The sequence below is a fragment of the Ammospiza caudacuta genome, chromosome 2 (assembly GCF_027887145.1).
Source record: "Ammospiza caudacuta isolate bAmmCau1 chromosome 2, bAmmCau1.pri, whole genome shotgun sequence".
Lineage (NCBI taxonomy): Eukaryota > Metazoa > Chordata > Aves > Passeriformes > Passerellidae > Ammospiza > Ammospiza caudacuta.
The window spans coordinates 88181321-88202649 of NC_080594.1; the positions used below are offsets into that span (position 1 = coordinate 88181321).

The 21329-nt window shown below is 36.6% G+C and overlaps 1 protein-coding gene across 1 annotated transcript in view; it reads left to right on the plus strand.

Moving 5' to 3' along the window:
* The window catches only part of OCA2 (OCA2 melanosomal transmembrane protein), a 160518-nt gene that overhangs the window by 28336 nt on the left and 110853 nt on the right, over positions 1 to 21329 (plus strand). The window contains exons 6-8 of the mRNA XM_058799902.1: positions 6250 to 6407; positions 6894 to 6976; positions 7313 to 7466. Of these exons, the coding sequence (XP_058655885.1) occupies positions 6250 to 6407; positions 6894 to 6976; positions 7313 to 7466 (395 nt within the window). The remainder of the gene's footprint in view (positions 1 to 6249; positions 6408 to 6893; positions 6977 to 7312; positions 7467 to 21329) is intronic.

Here is a 21329-nt window from a genome sequence, read left to right on the forward strand (position 1 = left end):
ACACTATGGGCTACTCTCTGAATGACCACAAGATTTTAATGGTAGGTTTGCAGGTGTGCTGCAGCAGTCCTTGCCACAAAACCCTTGGAGGTTATCATATGAGACTTCAGGTGGAAAATCAGTATCTTAGCTCATATGATGCCAAAATTGCAAATGAGCAAACTTTACCTCTTGCTTCTGCCTCAAAAGCTGTTTAGAAGTATTGAATAGGTATTAACCACTTTTCTTTTCTTTTTTTTTTTTGAGCTCCTTCCTCACAGATCTGTTTATTTCCAGCAATGCCCAAGCACACTGTTGTGAGTGTGTGCTCACATATGCAATGTATCTCCATACACTCAAAAAGACAAAACAAAGTGTGAAATATTTTTAAAAAACAAATTGAGTGATTACTTTTGGAGTTCATGTCCTTTGTCATCGTAGTGTCGCCCGGATTTTTTTGGTTTTTTCTGCCATGCCCATGAAATCTCAGGTTTGCTTAGGGGCAGGACTTTCCTTCTCTGGTGCTTGGAGAGGCCTTCAATAGCTGGTGTGGAGGTGACCTGCTTTTCGGATGAGATCTCTGGTTGTGTTCCTATACCTGTATCTCTGGTTTGGTTTTACTCTAGCATTTTTTCTTCCCATTACCTTCTTTATTATTAGCACACATGCATCTCCCATGGCTTTGTCCATCCCCATGGGTACAAATCTGGCATGTAACACAGAGGCGTGCTGGCTGCAGATTCTGGAAACAACATCTTGCCCCCTGTGAATTAATAGAAGCTTTCTGAGTCTGTAATTTTGTGTGTGATTGGTTTGGTTTTTTTGTTTAAATACTGATTTCCGTATAGGCACCAGGCACAAATTCAATGATTTTAGTATAGCTTTTATTGGTAATATCTTTCTTTGAACATAAATTCTTGGGATTTATTAGTTTTTAAATTCTAACAGTCAGCTCTATAATACCAGAAAGAAGGAAGTTTATACTGAAGCCTGACTTGAGGACCCTTTCTGCAGGAAGCAAGATTCAGTGTCACTGTTGATGTAAAATGTGTGAAGCATTTTCAGATCTTTTGTTCAAAGGCTGTATGTTAAGGGGAGAACATCTTTAGTCATTAAGATGATAGAAGAAGAGATATAGAGTCTGAATAAATTTCAGCATTTCTTTGTTTAATTACATGTACCTATTCTAAGACATGAACATTCTTATTTTTCTTAACTCTTTGGCCATTCAGACCTTCAGGAAATGTCTCTCATCTCTGGGTGATCAAAGAGTGAATGAGAAATATTCTTGTTCTTCACAACTTACATATATTTTCAGACTTGAAAATTTTTCTGAAGTACTAAATATACTTTTTGTTCATTCTTTTGTTTCTAATAACTACTGCCCTGATCTAAGCAAATTTTAAGCTTTTGTCCAGCAGTAGGGAATGGACAACTGGAGCAGAACTAGACACTCACTTTTTGACTTGAACTAGATTTTATGAAATTAAAAAGTCATTGAGATTCATCATGCTTTTAAGGAATAATGCAAACTGAGAAATGTCTGTCTCCCTGATACAGTGCCTTCTTTCTTTCTTTGTATCTCATACAGTTATAGCTATTTCTACACTTCTCAATAGTAGAAATATTTTATTTTTCAAAAAATGGTAAGTCTTCAGCTCATTTCAGTGTGATGGATCTCACATCTACCTCACTGAAGTGTGAATTTCTGTCTTTACTCTGCCCCTCAGTTACAACCTTTTCTTCCCTCTCAACATTTGTACTTGCAGCCAGTCATGTTATAGGTGAGGAAAAGTTAGATCAGTGTGAGCAAAGCAATTTCATTTTGCTTTTTCGGACTGATTGTCAGAAATTACCTGGAGAGTGGGCTGTAAATTCTTCCTGAGTCTGGCCAAGGATGTTACATTTTTGTAAATATGTTTTAAAGTCCTTCAGTCCTGACCTGACTATCTTATTGTCTAGGTGTTTGATATCTCCCCAGTTAAATTTTTTGAGCAAAGGATGACATTTTGAAAATTATATATTTTCACCGCACCCAGCATAGAGAGTTTCTTACTCACTTGCTCTTTATGTTCAAAATAAAACTCAATAATAAAAGTACATGACCTGAAGTCACATCTGAATGTGTATCTGCTTATTCCAAATCAGACAAAACCAGAGATACCAAATTGACTAGACAGGGGCCATATTCATGGCTGCATTTCTATTCTTTCCATGAAAGATTTTATCACTTCCAGTCCAGAATTAAGATCTCAAATTTAGAAAGTAGAAGATGTATATAAATAGTAAAAATATGTTAAATTTTAAATCATAAGCTAGATTTTTCTTTTCTTTGGATTCAGTGGAACTATTTAGAACAATTCCGTATATGGATGAGGAGTCTCTGGACAAGCAGACTTAAGACTCCTTATTATCAAATTCCTTGCTGAATTTGTATGAGTTTGAATGATTTCTTAATGAATTTGTGTTATTGGTGCAACTGTTGGAGCAAGGAAAAGTTACTAGAAAACTTGCAGTCATGCCATGACCATTAGTGACATGGAAAAGAATATTTCCCGCTCCCTGTGCAAAAGGTGTATATATAGAAAGAAGTATTGTAAAGCAAGGAATATAGTTATATTTTAGCAGAATTTTCAGCTTCCTTGAAGGTTCTTCTCCAGGGAGCATAAATTGATGTAATTAATTACAAAACCTCTCTAATCCCTTTAATTCTTTTCCCCCTTTGAATATTTTCTTATTTTGTAACTCTAGTTCTGTGCTGGCAGACTCTCCTCCATAATTTTTCCTTGCAGAAAGCATTCAAAAATTGTTTCTGTTTTCAATGTTGTTGGAAATGTACTAAGCATTTAGGCCTGCAGGCAATGTTCAAGCTGTTAAATAGATGAATGAAGACCAGGACCACGTGCAGAGGCAGCCAAGAAACAGAACCTCAAGACACAATTGATAAAATGCTGTAGAAATTAGTTTGTTACAGAACTTCTCAAACTGATGGAGCAGAGAGAAAGGATGTATCCACTGTAGACAATAATGGATCTGGATTACTCGCACTCCAAAAAGGAGGAAAATAAAAAGTTCATAGAGCATTCATCAGATGGGGAAGCCAACAGGGACAGAGAAGTGTGTGGTTTAACTTACGTTATGAAGAGATGATGTAGAAAAATACTCACCAGAGATGAGAACAGGGGTAGGAAATGAAAAAAAAGAAAAGCACAAATACTAATACAGAAATAACACCAGTTAAGGACAATGCAAATATGGACACTGAGATCTAGGGAAAAGGCCTTCTTTAAAATGGTGATATCCTAGAGAAACTAGCATAAGTGACCTGGTGATAAATCAGGATAAATGATGTATAACTACCTCAGAAACTTGAAAAGTAATGCATAGACATAGCATTCTCAAGGTCCATTCTACAGTATGCAGAATAGGATATACAAATAGATATTAAAGAAAGCATAAAGTCAGCCATCTGTGTGCAAATATAACAGAGAATCTCTGTCAAACAGGGCTTTTTGGCTGCCTCTGTACATTTTGAAATAATTACATGATGGAGGGTAGAGCAGGGACTCGGTATTTTGGGGACTGACTCAGCTACTCCTGAGTTAGTCATCCTAGCCTCTCTTTACAGCTAATAGAGAGAATGGATGTTCCTCGTGAGCAGTTATTCTCATCTTCATGTGGTAGTCCAAAATGAAGCCATGAATTCCATCTTCGAAGCACCCTTTCATCACTGATTTTAGGGAAGCAACCATCAGATGCAGATGTCCAAAGCACAGGAGCAGGAACTGTGGTGAATGAATACCAGTTTAAATGTTCAGCCAATGCAACCCATTCCATCATGTTGTCTACACAGGCCACATAAAAATAAAGTAACATGAGGTGACTGTCCCACACTCCTCAAAACCTCTTCAGAAAACCAAGATCAGGAAGCACGGCTCTTGGTTCAGCTGGGAGCAGCAGACCTGCTCTGGTGCCAGGTATAAATACAGACAGCCACAGTGTAATGCTTCACAGAGCAAACACAAACCCAAATCCCTTGACGGGCTAATTCACAGCAATAATGCGATTTCAAGAATAGAACTAGATCAAAATGAAGCAGTTTAGCTGAAGTGAAATAAAAAATATCAGCTCTGTCTGTAAATCTCCCCAGGGAGATTTTTGCTTTAAAGGGGGAAACTGGAGGATGCATTACAAAAGAAAAGTTCAGGAAAGGAAAAGCATGCTTAAATTGCATAATAAAAGGGAATATTAGAAGAAAAAAGAGAGTTTTCCCAAAAGTTGTCCATATGTGAATGATTAAAATTTAGAGGAAATCACATTCTGGCAATTTAAGGGAAATATAAAAACAAGGTAAGACAGAACAAAAATATTCTGAAGTGCAGCTTGATAAAAAATATTTTTTTTCATGGAAGCATGTCTGAAGTTTTCTTCTGGTTTATTATGATTCCACCTTTCATAAAGGCTGTGATCTGCTGCAGTGTAACAATGGAATTATGACAGAGTCCCTAAATATTGTTTGGAAAAAGATAACTCTGATGGGATTTAAGAGCCTCAATGCAGACTGGTGAATGATGTTCTGTTGCACTTGAAATCAAAGGAGAACCTTTCTCCCTTTTTTTTCCTATGGCTCTTTATAATGGTTTTATAGGTGCACAGAATGGAATGGAAAAAGTATCCTTATCTGTAGAGGAAAAGAAGAAATGAGCCACTCTTCTTAAAAATAAGGTTTAATTTTAGACATCCTTTCTAATAGCTCCTGAATGTGTCATCTAGGTAATTACAGGATTTATTTTAAAAGTATTGCTTAAAAGGAAGCTGCCATAATTATATGCACCTGAAGCTTTTCAAGACCTAAGTGGCTACATGCCTTGTGAAAAACTGACTATTAAAAGTTGTCCCAAATTGTAGGGTTAATGACTTCAGGTGAGCAGACCTTTTAGAAGGTTTAATTAATATCTCTAGTTAAAGGTATGGATATAGGTCCTATGGAGACTCCTATTATATATCTACTAGTGACACAGAAAAACTGTGATGCCAAATTGTATTTAAAACTTTCAGAAACAGAAGAGAACTGTTGTCATTTTTGTTTATGTTTGCTAAGGGTTGTGAGTGTAAATTCTTTGGACTGGACTTGGCTCCTGATTTGTTACATGTGAGATAATTTTTTTTTATCCTTTCCTGTGTGATTCCTTTAAGCAAAGCTTAAGCTTGGGAGCTTAATTCTTTAATAATGGCATGTGAGTGTCACTGGTGGTGTTTGCTCAGCTTGCCTTGCTAAGCAGGGTGACATTCAAGCATGTCATCAAGTCTCATGATTTCAGTGGAACATGTGTGTGAAAAACTAAGGAGTTATTTTTGTTTGTTAGCTTTTTTTTTGTTTTGTTGGTTATGCCTTATCTTTCTACCTGTCGCAGACAGGAGCAAAACAATTACAATATTGCTCTATTACAGTTTCAAACAAACTGTGAAGGGTTAAAAATCTTGGGCTTTCCTTATTTCCTCTCCTTCCCACCCACCAAGCCACAAGGATGCTTTTTTCAACCATGCCAGAAGTGGAGTATTACAACACTAGGTTTAAAAAGCCCTGGATGTATTGGAACTAATAGAACTAGACTTCCAATGGATTTGTGAATCATGGCTGGCTGATCTTTCAATTATACTAGACTAGGAGTGTAGTTTGACCACATCTTATGTGAGATATCTCAAGAAAAAGAAGCAGATGAGGGAGCTGAGTGTGATACACTCTGTGAGTACTTCAGCTGAAGGAGGTTGAAAATATCTTTCAGATATTTGTAACATTGTGAGCAAAACTTTGACCAAAAAGCAAATAATCAGGCAAAATCCTCTGCAGTTTCTACACTGTTTTCACCAGTACAAGTTCTGTGATGTTTAAATTGCTGAGCTAATGGTGCTGCCTTTCATTAGTACAAGTTCTTACAGAGCCTTACTTTTCTGTCTCTCTGTGTATTTTGTATGCTATTTTAAATCTTTGATACATCAGGTAAAAGCACTGGTAATCCCAAAAGTCACTAGGGAAGATAATTATTCTGAACTTTTAACTCTTATTTTATTAGGAAACTTGGTCAAAACAGTACTACTTGGTGAGAAAGTAGACATCGGTTTTGTTTTTTTTCAAAATTCCTGAAATTTAGCTGAAGAATGTATTTTTTTAACATAAATTGACTAATTTTTTTTTCCTGGAATTTGTACAGCCTACACAGCCTATACTATTTTTACTGGAAATTTGCACCTTAACAACTTTATTAATAGCTATGAATCTGACTGACTTTCATGATTCTGCTCTGTTAAAGTTAGACATAGGAGGCCCATTTGGGGTACAGGTTGTTGATGAGCAAACAGAGGAATACGTTGTTGTACAAATCAGCCAGAGTGAAGACACAGGATCAAGGAGGAGGCACCAGCAGCAGGTGATAGTCTTTAAACTCTCTTTCACTTTTTTTGAGATGTGTTTTATCATTTATTTCTATCACTACTGTGTGGATTAAGTGGCCATGCTTCTTCTTGTTGCAAAGTGTTTCACTTTCAGCATTAGAAAACTTACTGTAATTAAAGTTGCATTTCCTTTTGCCTTATAAGGCTTCTCTGGGCTTTCTGCTTCAAAATTTTGTTCTCTATATTCAATGCAAAATGTGTTTTGGCATCCTCCCTCTGGAGGACATCCTGGAGGTGTCTCTCACTTCATTGATTGAGTATGAGCATGAGTTAATTTGATTAAACCTGAGCACCCCTAACAAACCTAATCAGGGAGAACTGATTTAGGCTGATTTTATTCCTGACCCACAAAAAGCCACAAAAATTGTCAGAAGAGAGAAAAATAGGAATAAAACCCTGTATCAGAGACATATCACTATCACTGACTTCTGCTAATATTGCTGAATATGACTCTCTTGCAGGTGGTATACAACTGGTCTCTACCCTTAAGTTCAAGAAGAAATCAGCAGATCTTCACAACTAGAACATTTCAGATACCAAACAGGTTGGCTAAGAGACTGAAAAATGATGCATTTAAGGAGCAGTTTCCATAGACTTGACTAAGATAACGTTTTAAAAATAATTATCCCTGCATGTTTCAGAAGGGCAGGAAAGGATGACTTCTTGTTGTTCTTTGAAAGGATTTACAAGACTGGTTTGTACTTAATTTCTAAACAATGCTTTTTAGAAAGACACAGTTTGTTTGAAGGTGTTTGAGGAGTTGCTTGCTTTAGTAAAGATGTAACAAGTATATTTATAAATTCTCAATATAAATAATGCACAAATAAAACTAAAGGTATTTCATTCCAGGAATAAACAAAACTTCTTTTTCTTTCACCAGAGGCACCATCTTCATAAACATTCAAGCTTTCCTGCAGGAGTCTGGAAGTGTTCCTCTCTCCATGAAACATCAGTACCTTCATGCAAATATAGAGGCACAAGTAACAGTAGCATCCATCATCTTAGTAGGTGTCTATGTGCTGATCATATTGGAAGTAAGTCAGTTTTGTACTTGGATTTTATTTTTTTCCTAAGCTGTAAGAGGAGCACAAGAAGAATTTTCAGTCTTGGGCTTTGATATAATTTTAAAATGTGTATTTAACTTCTTCATACACCATCAGTGTTGCTAATGATATGAATAAGATACATGTGGGGAAATTGTTCTGCATTGTAAGTGATTCTGCCAAGTTCTTTTCATGTTACAGTGATCTTGTATGTTTTTCTATTAGGGTCTATAAGTTTTCTAATATGTCAACAGAATTACAGTTTTGTTGTGAGAGTAAAAATAGGTGAGAATTGCAAAAGGTGTGGAAAATTTGTTTTTTAGTATTGAAGTATTTTATAAAGTATAATAAAAAAACATATCGTTATTTACATTCTCTAAGGTACCTCAAATTATGAACTTAGTGTACTTTCAACAGGTTAAAATGAACGTATATTTTAATAAGTGCCTTTTAGGCATTCTTTAACTGTATTATTTAAAGAGGAAATTGAGCTTGAATTAATATGAATCAAGGGACAGGGAACTTTTAGCATACATTGCAGCAACATTACAAAACCTTGAGGTACTAAATCAAATAAAAATGCATTGCATCACACTAAGAATGGAAAACATATCATAAATAACACAGAACTCAAACTGAATTCTTTGAAATGAAAACACTTACTGTTATCTTAAAATGAATTGCAAACAGGGAGGAGCACTTTTAAAAAAAATTATTTTTAATTCATATGAGATCCACACTGTCAATCCTCTGAGTTGAATCAGGCCTGATTTACATTAGTATGAAACTAAGAAATGAATGAAATCAAGTCTACAAGGTACTCCACAGTACATATGTCCAGCATGCTCATTTTTCTTCCACACCCATTGCATATTTTGAGCTTTTCAGCCCGTTCCCCATTGAAATGGTAAGGCTGTAAAACTTCACCTAATCAAATACCAATAATGGATGCACACAACACAGCAGATGCTTTAGACATTTAGATTATGTTGTTCAGCAATGATTATTTCTTTCTAAACCTAAAAATGCCTCTGTGTACATTGTAAATGAACAAAGAGACGTTATATTAAAAGTAGAGGGGGATTGAACTAGATTTTTCTATAAGTATGTGTAGGCATGCAGCACAGCCTCAAAATAGTCTTAATACTTTTAAATGCAACTTATTTTTTCAAAAAAGCTGAACCAAACAAAATTCCACACCCGTAAACCCCCAACCCCAACTATGCAACCTTTCAGCAGTTGTAAAAACATCAGGTTTTAAATATAAGTAAAGGGGGGGTTTTGTGTTTGCAACCTGAAAATCTGCTTTGGAAAAATTAATGTGGAAAAGGAAATGAAAATTTGAAACTGAAAAGCAGAGCCAAGGAAAGCATTAGTTTTCCTGTTACTTTGAGGGAAAAGACTTAAAACAACTCATTAAATTATTTTTTCTGTCAAAATATCAGGGAAAGATTTCTATTGTTGGCTGAAAAATTATTTCTCCAAATTCAAAAGTAGAAATAGATTTTCATAAGTAAACTTTTTTGAAATTTAGAGTGTGGAAAGCTACATGTATATTGCATCATAATGTTAGTTAGTTTTCTCCATACTATCTATAGAAATGACAAATGCTACAACGAGTCTATGGTTCCCTTGTGGATTTCTTGCAGGCAGTGGATGCTAATATTGTTGGAATATGTAATACTGGCTTCCATCATATTCAGTATTTATAACTTCAATGCCTGAAGTCCTGCTTTCTCAACACATTGCACTCTCTATCCCTTTAGTTATTATCACTGTTGAAGAAATCAATGCTACTGCGAAACTACCTCTTTAATTTTTTAAAGAGATAGATTTTAACTTTGGTGTTGCTGCTCTCCATCTTTTATCAGTCTTTATTATTTTCCTGCACTTTATTAATTATTATTTGCAATACAGCTTCAAATTCAGTAGACATCCAAACCAGTTTTAGAGCTATATTTTCTTTAAAAATGAAGAAAAAGGAAGCATTTTATATGTTACAAATCACAAGAGCCTCTATTTCCACCAGCACAGCCCTTTTCCCCAAGTATGAATGGTAGATCTTGCCCACAGCCTCCTCAGCCCCACTGTCCTCACGATTTAATCTTTTCTTGCCTTCTCCTCTTGGTCTTTGCTACCTCAGTCACCAGGGACTGTGCAAGAGCTCCTGCTTCCTGCAGATACAGGATGATGGGAGAAGATTGTCAAGTAAGAAGTTCCAGCTGGAAACTGAAGTGCATTTACTGTAAACAGTTGTCTTCTCCAAACTTTGAAGCAGCTGTTTGCCTCCATGTTAGCATCAAATGTCTCAATTAAGCACCCCTCCTAGACAGCGGAGGTCTCAGGATGTGCTCTTCTTCAGAAAACAAGATGTTGAACTTCATTTCTTCAGGCATTGATTTTCAGTGTTGTTCCTTTTGAAACTGATTCCTTGTTTTGTATTCATAAAAAACAAATATGTTTCTCATAGAATAAGATGCCCATTTTCCTCTTTAATTTCCAGTGACTTCTAGTTTCAGACTTAACACAAATATGAATATTCTGTTACTTCACAATTCTGCTACTCTATCTCTGAAATTTTTTATATTGCTTTTAACTCCCTTGATCATGCCTTAGTTTTTTGTTTGGAGTTTATGGGCTATTTTTTTTTTACCTTTATGCAATCATCTGTTCTTTCATTAGGTGTTAATTCTCTTGAAAATTGTTTTCTTCAAATATCAATCTGCTCTCTCTTAGCATTTCAGTCTCCTATTCCCTCCCCTTGTCCCAAAGGAGAAAAACATTCAGCTTCCTGTGGTGCTTCTGCTTTCATCTAATCTATACCATTTTATAGACTTGTTGAAAACCACAAAGTATTTAATTTTGTTCTTGAAAGCATAAACTGCACAGGAAATAAAAAAACTGAATGTTAAAATAGGAAGAAAGGAAGGAAAGAAAGAGTGGCAGGTTTACTTTTGTTGATCTCAGCTCTTCTGTCTGACCCTTCAGGATTACTGTGGAAACACTGGTTAAAATGGGTTGCAAGTATGTTTTCACATTGGTCTACAGGGACATCTGGTGTAAAAGGTGGATGTACAGAGTTCTACACTGATGTTGCTGTATTAAATCAGTTTACAATGCATTTTCAGACAGGCTTTTTCTATTTTTGATCCTCAAAATGCATATACTCTCTTGACTGTAAACTTGAAAAAAAAATAGAAAATTTAATTTTTATAAACCCTTGCTCCAAACAAATTTTTTTTCAGCTGAATCTATTTGATCCTTTGCCTTGTTTGATTTCCATAATTTCTTCCAGAAAAGCATTTTGCTATGTGACTAAAGTGATTACTTGTAGCTCATTAACTGAATGATGTATCATTTCTGGTCATAAGGCATGGTCAAGGAAAAGCAGTGCAGATAAAATTTCATTGTTAGCTATCAGTTAGATATCAGAGAAATACAGTTAGATACCTTTGCTTTCTCACCTTGTCCCTGTTTTTATCTAGACAAAATGGGATAATAGGCTGGTTAAACTAAAGAGAACTCTATCTGCCCATCCATATCTTATAATATCTGTTAAAATATTAAAGTTTTGCTGGTATGCAAAAAAGGTTTTTTTTGCATTTATAAAGCTCTTATTTGTAATTATTCACTGCACATTTGCAGCTATGTTGAATCTGCATTAATTAGAAATATGTAAGGAGGAATGCTAGACATAAATTATTAAAGGATAGAGCTCCTTAATTGAAATGAATTAATGTGTGCCCTTGTCCAACACTTTCCCCTAATAATATATTTGTTTTGTGTTGTGTGTTAAAATGCAGTGTTAGCTGTTTATGATACTTGAATGAACAGAAGCAAATGTGAAAGTAATTGCCTTTTAAAAGCTATTTTGTAAAACATTACATTTAATCAGGAGAAAAGGCAAAATAACATTTATTATACAAAGTTAATTTAAAAAATTGAAGAAAAAATAAGATACCAATAGCATGTCAAATAGGAGGAAAGTGTATCAGAAAAAATAGCCAAAAAGCAAGTATCAGAAATTCTCTGAGAGTGTTGAAAGCGAAGGGAGACGACCCATCTTTGTTGATCAGCATCGACTCCGATTTATTGATCAAATCAGTCACCTTTTATAATAGTGTTAATTAACTTCATGCATATTACAAAATCTGAGCTCACGATAGGTTACAGAGAAAACTCTAACCCCTCCTTTTGTTTACAATACCCATGGTTGTTTATTGAAACCAAAATTAGTATTCTCACTGTGATATGAAAAGTTCTCAAAACCTTCATATCTGTTCTCAAAACCTTCATATCTGCTCCCAGAGCAGCCAAGGACTGTTATGGGAAGACTGTCTGAGAATCCTGCTGTTTATAGAAAAGGTGCCTGAGAACCTAGTTATTTACAAAATCAAGCCTGGGAACTGCTGCTTTACAGCTGCCTTTTACTTTCCCATCAGCTGTATACCTTCATGGCCTCTTTCTTTATGCCATGCTTGAACCAGGCTCTCCACATGAGAGTCTCCATAGGACTTATCACAAATGGATTATTTACTTTCATACCCTGTCTTGTAATTAGCACTAAGAAAGATCTTGCCAGGATCTTTTAAGTGGCATTTTAATGATCTGACATCTTGAATGACATTTACATGTCTGTATTTCTTCTTAAAACACAAATAATTGAAAGCGCAAGATCTGGTCTTAAAAGCTTATTTTGTTACTAACATGAAGTATGGACTTATAATCACAATTTAAATTACTTTAATGGAAATGGAATGTGTCAGTTTCTCTCCATATTACTTTTCTATTATTAACTAACTTAAATTATGAATAAACATCCCCTAAGCTTAATTTCTTTGACTCATATCAGAGTGATTTTTAATAGCATCTAACAACCAGAAATTGGTTCCAGAGAACTAAAATTTTATGTGATTTCAGTCTGACTATTTTTCTGTCATTGCAGGCTGGTTGAACCAGTGTTTACTGGTAGGAAACATTTTTACAACTGGAATAAGGGGTTATTACGGCAGTGTACACTCACACAGTCCAGATTTTTTATCAGAAAAAATATGCTTTAGAGAGAGAATAGGAAAAGAGAAGAAACAGTCCTTGGCTATTATGAAGCATAACACTGAGTGATAGAAATAGGCTAATCTTAAAATATCAGATATTTTTTCCTGATAAGGAAAGTAACAGAAAATGTGACTGATCACAGAAGTTAGTCAGCATGGCTTCTGACTTCCCACCCATTCTTGTATTGATCTGTCTTTAGATACAGACTGAGAAGAGTGTGGATTAGAATGTTCCCACCTCCAGATATGTCCTCCCAAAAGACTGGTAGCAAAGGAACCGAAGAAAATCCATAGCAGTTATTGCAAAAGACCATGAGAAAAAGGAAGTAGTAGCTGATGCACTCCCTCGCCCTTTGTCAGAGAGAATATATTCCTGCTGCTATGGATTTTATGTGCTTTAGGATTAAAAATAATGTGAAGAGGAATTAAAACAGTGCTGTAGGGTTGCCAGAAAACTTGCCAGGGACAGATTATCAGAACAAACCTTATACTCTCCTTAATAAGCGTCCAAGCCATTTCTCCCTGGCCAAGAATAAAAGTTTCCTCTTATCTGCCCCAGTGTCTGCAGGTGGTAGGGAGTAAAAGAACCCAGAAGTTTTAAACACCGGGACTCTGAGGGTTGTACAGAACCTAAATTAGGGTAATGAAACCTAAACATAACACCCAGTAGTAAAACTTACCTTAAATAGAAATTGAGCTTCCTCTGGAACAGTCTAACCTCATCTGCCCTGGGCAACAAATGGTTTTGGATCTTGTTTGGAGTCCCCATAACTCTAAAGCACTTTTACCATTCAAAAGTCCATTTCCCTCCTTAGCTCCCCAGCTGAAACTGTGCACTTTAATGAGGGCACTCTTGCCATCCCCACGAGAACTGGTTTTAGGACATAAACTGAGGGTGTGCACTAAAGTTTGCTGAGGTAGATGCTGGATGCCTGGAGATCCAGACACAGGACAGATCCATCTATCCTGTCTCCCAGAGTGAAGTATTCAACAAGTGGTACCTATATATTCTTCCAGAGAGAACAGCCTGCTACTGAGCTACCAGTTAAGAAGTACAGACAATTCCCTAATGCCTTTCCCTAATTGAGGAGGAGGCTGTGACCTCTCTGTATTTTGATCTCAGTACATTTTGAGAAGATCAGAATTACTTTCAAGTTGCTGTGCAGGAGCATTGCAAGTTGCTCCTTATGAGGAGGATTTTATCAGTACTCCCAAGGTGCCAGGATTTCTATTGCTTGTTTAGAGTAGAGACAGTGCTAACAATAGGAGGGTCTAAAAGGACAGAGCCAGCACCAGTAAGATAAACTAGTCCTTTTTACCTGCCCTAGCTACAGCAAAGGGAAGAGAGCTTGAAGGAAGAAAAATCCTGTAAGACGAGGAAGGGATGGGTTTCAATTAAAACAAAAATGCAATATAATAGCAAGCAAAATCCCCAGCTGGATCACAGCTTGATATAATAACAATTTTGTATTATTAATCCAATATGAATATTGATTTTACACTGACTATTGCCTGCCTAATTGTTAGATCTATCTTTGTAGAAGTCTGGCTGTGCTCTGAATATGTGTGTTTTAAAGAAAACACTCCTTTTGGGCGCTGTGGTACTTCAGCAGCATGTAAACTGTCTTTAATTAAGAATGAAATAGGAAAAAAATAGCCACTGGATGGTGCTGCTCACTATTCTAAGGACTAGATGGAATTGTCTGCTTTGAAAGGTGTAGTCAGGCTTCTCTTTTCACAGAATGTTATTTTTTGAAATAATACCACTCATATTTTCAACACGAAATGCAAAAACTAATTTCCAAAGGCCTGTTTGCTAATTTCTGTGCCTTTTAAATCTAATTCTGAGCTTTATTTTGTTCAATTTGTGAAAGACTGGCAAATATGAATGTTTTGTCCTGCCTTGCATACTATTTTTTTTGTGGATTGGTGTGCTTCCTTTCTGTTTGAGAAAGGGAACAGAACATTAAATTAGCTTAATTGAATGCTGCCGTTCAGCTTCTACCCTGCCTACGGCAACCAGAGGGGTAGAGAGCCATGAAGTCTTAAAATTTTAACAAGTTGTTAGAACTCCTCTAATGCACACAAACAGGGATGAGAAACACTCAGCTCTTTCTGGGGCCTCAGATGGTGTCTTCCTTCAGCAAGAGCAAAGACAAAAGTGGAAGAAAATCTGAAAGTGTAGGTGGTGGGCCTGAAGGAAGGTATGATGACATGATTTAAAGGGGAAAAAAATTCAGAGCAAAAAAGTGGAGTGAAAAAAGACAGGAGATGTCAGGGATGAAAGACTCTCCAGAGGAACTGCTAGCTAGAGCAGAAAGTTCTCTGTAAAAGTAATGTAAGTACTGCAGCCTGCTCTACTGTTCGTAGTGCATGGCTGTGTTTCTGTATGGTTTATTAACCTACTGTTTTAGGAGGGCTGACAAAAATTCAGACTGGGAAGGTAAAATTTAGTTATTTGGTCCATGTCATTTGTTTACTAGAAATTCCCAGTCTTATTAGTCTCAAGAATAGAGATAACTGAGACAACTGGGAAAATACAAATGGTGGCATCTTCTTCAGTTTCAGAAAATGTTCTGAAACTGTAAATGTAATTGAGCATCACTCGGTCCTCACAAGTGTCTTTAGGACACAAAGAATGAGGGTGTGCATTGGGAATGCTGTCAAAGTGCCTGAAGGGGATGGATTCAGCAAAGCTTCTGAGGTAGGTGCTGGAGAGCTGGATTGACCCTTGCAAGACTGAAAGCTTGTTCCTAGGCCAGCCTGTAGGTAAACAGTGGCTTTGGTCATGTTGGCCCACAGAAGCAGTTTGGTTTATTACCTTCTAGGTTCTTTACTGGCTCATGACCAGATCTCTTTACTTAAGTCATGCAAAACATGTTTTATGAAGCTAAACTATTACAGGAATGAGTACCTTGGTACATAAAAATGATCACTATCCTCTCTTTCTGCAGGGCTCACCTTTCTATTAATGTGACTGGACTCAAGGCCCTGATTTACAGAACATGAGTTTGTTCATTTCTCTGTGTGTCAGTCCACTTCTGTAACAAGGCAAAATCCCAAAATTCATACCAAGTACAGATTTGCTTTTAAAATTTGACTCAGAGGGGCTATCAAGCTATCAGATGTTACTTTTGGAGTTTTATGGAGATATATAAAATGGATTTTCTTAACATCAGAACCATTCCAACATGCAGAGTCTGGAAAGCATCCACTTATGACTGTAGTGATATAGATATGACAAACTTCTCTCTCTTATATGATTCTGATAGAAATATTAGCTAGCTATTTCTGATAGAAATATTAACTTTTTTATCCCTCTTTACCTTAGTATTCTGAGGTGAGAGGTTATTTCAAGACAAAACTCAATCTAGCAGTCATTGCAACCCTCATCTCATAGAATTACATCCTCTTCTGGGTCCTCTGTCCATCATCTCTACAAATGATACTTCCCCCCCTTCCTTTCTAGTTCTATGTTCTTTTCTCCAGCTTTACTTTTTTCTCAAGTTTCCAAAGCATGAAAATTCAATTGTTTGTTTCATCTCATGCATCAAGGGTATATTTTTGTTTGCATCATTCAAGGATCTCTTTGAACCAGTTAAGAACCAGTTAATCCAATGTTCCATATCAGCATGAAGCTTTAGTCATTCAGTTTTCTCTACAAACAGCAGTGATATAGCTGAGGAAGAAAACTCATAGACTCTGAAAAGATTGTAAATTGTGCACCTTGTTCATTCAAAGCCTTTGACAGAGCTTTGGAGTAACAAATATCTCTGCAGAATCCAGAATCAGCCTACAGATTTTCGATATAGAAGAGGGGAATGAATTGATCTGGTAATTTATTCACAGGAAATAATTTGATTTCTTAAATCTCTTTCTCTGTCTATCCCTGTCCCTGATTCTCTCTCTGCATTGTTTTATGAATAGAAAAAAATTGATGTTAGCTTAATGCTGTTACTTAATCACAGGATTTCAGGACTGCCTATCCTAGACAAGAATTGTAAGATGTCCTTACCTTGTATTTCTTAACTTATTCTAGTCAATGTGCTGCTGTAGTTTAACCCCAGCCAGCATCCAAGTCCCAGGAAACTGCTACTTCAGTCCCCCACCAGAGGGATCAGAGAAAAAATTGAAAGGACAAAAGCTAGAAAACTCATGGATTGTGATAAAGACAGTTTAATAAGCAAAGTGGAAGCTGCATACAACCAAAGAAAAACAAGGAATTACTTCACTTCTTCCCAAGGGCAGTAAGGCATTCAGACATCTCCAGGAGTGCAGGGCCCCATCATACAGAACTTGGGAAGGCAAACACCACCACTCCAAATGCCCCTCCTTCCTCCTTCTTCCCCTCTTTTTATATACTGATCATGGTGTCATATAGTCTGGAATAACCCTTTGGTCTGTTGGGGTTGGCTGTCCTGGCTCACAATCTCCCATGCATCCATAGTCTGCTCATCAGCAGGCAGTAGGAAAAGCAGAAAAGGCTTTGGCTCTGTGTAAGCCCTGCTCAGCAATGACAAAAGCACCTCTACATTATCAACCCTATGTTCAACACATATCCAAAATACAGCCCTCTTGCAGCTCCTGTGAAGAAAACTAGCTCTACCCCAGCAAAAACCAGCACACATATCATAGGGATAAAAGTGAACTAATACAGGCATTTACTTGGAGACCATATAGCGTTACTTTTAATCACTTTCTATTTAAGATAATCATCTTGTATAGGTTTTATATTGAGTAGCATTGTATTAGAAAGTGACAAACTGTTGCCTTCCATGACTTCCCCTAAGGCAGGGTTGTTTATACCAGGACTTCCTCCACTGACATTAAATCAGAACAAGTAATTTGGCACACTATCTAAGCAGAAATAGTTATTATAGCAGAATATTATAGATGGGTGCTTTCTTTCCTCAGGGTTGAGTAGATGTTCAGAAATTATAAAATTTGCTACAGAGTCTAGTGTTTCCATTTAAAAATAATAATTTAAGGTTTGGTATTTGTCTTTAAAAAGAGCTTATTGAATATATATGAATATATATGGAATATTATTTTCACAGTTACAAGCATAAATATTTATTATGCAAAGAATGAATAAGAATGCATGTTAGTACTAAGATATGATAGTGTTTCTGAATCCACAGATTTCTCTTAACTGGTCTTGGTCACACATTTCATGCAAATGGCAGTACTATAGTATTGATCCACCATGAATTTCTTAAAATGAGTAAACTTTTGGTCCAGGATTTTTTTTTCCCTTGCAAGACATACTTATGTACAGTGATGCAGTTTTGACATATTTTGACTTATAAAAATGAGATTCATTATTAGATTTTCTAAATGTTGAACCTAGTGTAAAGTGTTATTTTACGATTCATGCCTGCATATATAGAATACATATAGAGAGTTTCCTAATCTTCAGATGAAGATATAAAGAGCTGTTCTTGCTGTCACGGATTTTTGTGATACTTGGAGTCACTTTGGGATTCTTGATGCACATCATCTTTCACCAGTGTACCTTACATGCTTACTTCAAGAGTTGCTTTAGCCCATCCCTGCCCACTGCACCAGCATGTCATACTTTCTAAGCTATGTGAAGCAGCTCCTTTTTGCCTCATTAAAATCCCTACAGAGTTTACTTTCTGCTGCTTAACTAGGTAATTCTAAGTCAATTAATTTTCTGTTATCATTCATTTTGCACAAGCTGTTGAGCACATCCCCTGTGAGGGGTTCCCAGGTGCTGAACACAGTGCCCCAAGGCTGAAGGAGCTGCAGTTCTTGCTTCTGCAGAGCTGGTGTCAGGAGCAAACTGAGGGCAGGAGGGTGAGGACAGCTAAAACATTAGCTGCCATCGCCAGCTGAAAGGGAGATATGCTACTATGCTGTCACTAACTGGTACTGCTCAGTCTCTTTACCAGAGGTGAGCATGTGGAAAATCAAATAAATATATCTGGCGTCACAAGCTTTCCCTATCTTCTGCTCTGAGCTCCTTTGTATCTGACTACATCCTATATTTCTAGTCTGTTGCTTGAAATGTGTCCAAATTTTAAAATTTGCCAGAAATATAGAAAATTTCCATGGATTAAGAATTTGGTGCCATTCAGCTTTGAAGTGGATCTACAGCAAGGCAGAGTTCAAAGTATTTCAAGGCTTTTATTTGCTCTTGTTTTCTATCATAAGCCCAAATTTTCAGTCATGTTGCTTGACAGTTAGCAAAAATTACCTACATTTTAAAGTTAAATTACCAATGTTTTTCTGCAATTTCCATTTTTGATTACAGCTTCTGATTCTAGTGTTAGACTTCTGCATTAATTTTCCAAAATATGGGGTGTTTTATCCACTAAAGAGTGAATCAAATATGTGTACCTATGAAGTGTACTGAAGTTTCGTCTGTATCCTGCTAAAACAACTGGAATAGTCCACAAAATAGCAGGCCACCAAAATTTGTAAAATGCGTGACAGCAAATTATAAGATAACTCCATCAAGGGATGTGACTGAGGAGCACATTTTCAGAGGCACTCAGGCTAATAATGTCTTGATCATCTTTAGGAAAAACTGGAAAAAAATCTCTTCCACTGCTGAGGATGTTTTATTTTAACCAAATCAATCCTTATTAAAACATAAAAAGGAACAGATACAAAACATAAAGTCAGAAAAAAAGCTATCCTAGGGTAAATTTTATTTCTCTCCTTCCTTGGCACCTGAGAATAAAGAAATAAACTATAGACTTTATAAAGTCTAAGAGGGATTTGGCTGTTGATTTTATAAGGAAGAGCTCAGCTATTCTGAAGGTAGGTGAAAAATACATAAAACTCATATGTAGATATAGGTTTGGTAATAAATTGTAGAAATGCAGCAGTGTTGCCACTCTATCAAATGTAAATTAATTTATCAGTAAAATAAGAAGTTCAATAATACATGCTTCACTGGAGACAAAATGGATAAGAAATGAATATGGGTTTTGTTTGAAACTTTACATGAAAATCGTTGACACTTATAGTTCAACTGCTATTTATGACTTAAAACAAAGGATTTCTGGAAATAAAATGCTTGGTATGATAAATCATTTACCAAGTATCTTCAGAAATACATTATAGAAATGCATGTGTCCTGGATTTCAGCTGGGAAAGATATTCTCTGAAATAGCACCCAGGTAGTCACTCAAATGGCTTCTAAATATTTTCTTTTGCCTCCTGGAACACCATACAAGTTTTAGGGTTTAGAATTCAGATTAATTTTTAAAATGATGCTGTTACAGTCTACCAAATGGTTTGATGAACTCAGTGCAAAAATTCCAAAGCACTTTCAAATAGATAAAGAAATTTAAATCTGGGAAAGGTATAGGCTTTCTAAATCCAATTTGCATTATAGTTCTGCAATTGTATATTGTTAATTAATATCAAGGAAAAAGACTTGTGGCATAAATTATTTGGAGAGCTTTAATGTCTTACTTTAAAATGAACTCCTGAATTAAGAGTATGGAAACTATTAGAATCAGCATTCAGCACATTGTGTTTATCACACAGCAGGCAATCATGAGATGAACTTTCTACAGAGAATTATGGAACAAAATTACTATAGTAGCCTTTCCTAGTCTTTGCTTATTCTGACTGACTCTATGAGGCTTTTATCAACACACCTATGTTGTTGACACTGTTGTTTCACAGTTGTAGCTTTGTGTACTTTAATTTTTTATATAAAATACTGTAAATATCCATTCCCTATTTTTTTTCAATTTGTTCATCTCTTAGACTTGTAATGTCCCACGTCAGTGAGCTCTAAACTGAATCCTGCTTTGTAAAGAGTGAAATCTGTACTGCATAGTTTTCAGTAGCACTTTGTATTGCTGTTACTGTCCCTTTGACAAAGGCAAGAGCCCTCTCCTTTGCTGTTGCACTAAGCACAGCTAGGTATTCTTCAGACAAAAGTAAAGATGATGGTGATGGTGGATGCCCTTTTTGCAAAGAGTTTATAAGGTTTGCAGTTGGAATGGGAGGTGGGGAGCTCTAGCACACAAACTGATACACTAAAAGCTTTGCATCTTCCTCCTCATCAGTTCTGTCTTTCTCATCTCCGTGGTCATTGCACAAGGGTGTGCCCTTTCTCAAGTGAGAGAACAATCAGATGAATACAGATGATTTTTCACTTAACCTTTAAAAATGTCTTTAGATCAGAAGTCCACTAAATCTCTCAGCTTTCCTGGGATTAAGTCTCTGTCTTAATTTATTTCTGTCGTGGTTTGACAGCCTTTATCCCAATATCGTGTGTTGTGTCTGGCAGCTGTGCCTTTTCTCTCCCCCCCCCCGGCTGTCTTGCTGCGGCGGGGCGGGGAAGAGAGGAGGGAGTGTGTGACCAGGCCCTTTGGCTTTTGGCTGCTTGGCTTGGCTAGCCGCTTGCTTGCTTGCTTTCTGCTTTTTGCGCTGTTTTTTTCCCTTTTCTTTTGTTCCCTCTTTCTTACCCTCCCCTGAAGATACTGGACCGGCTCCGGACCTGACCTGAGACGTCCAGGACACCCGGAGCTTGCGAGAGAAGCTCAGCGCCATTCACAACACAGTCTGTTTTCTTTTCTTTTCTTGTGTTGGGGAGTGTTCTTTTGTTACTTGTAAATAAATAGGTTTTGTTTTCCACTTTGCTCCTCCGAGAAATTCCTTCCCGAACCCGGTGTTGGGGGAGGGGTGGTTGGAGGTTTGTTTTGTTTTGGGGGGCTCCCTTTTGGAGATTTCCCCTAATTTTGTCCTAAACCAGGACAGAATATTTTTTGGTGCATTGGCCAGGAATTGAACCTGGGCTTCCGGCGTGGCA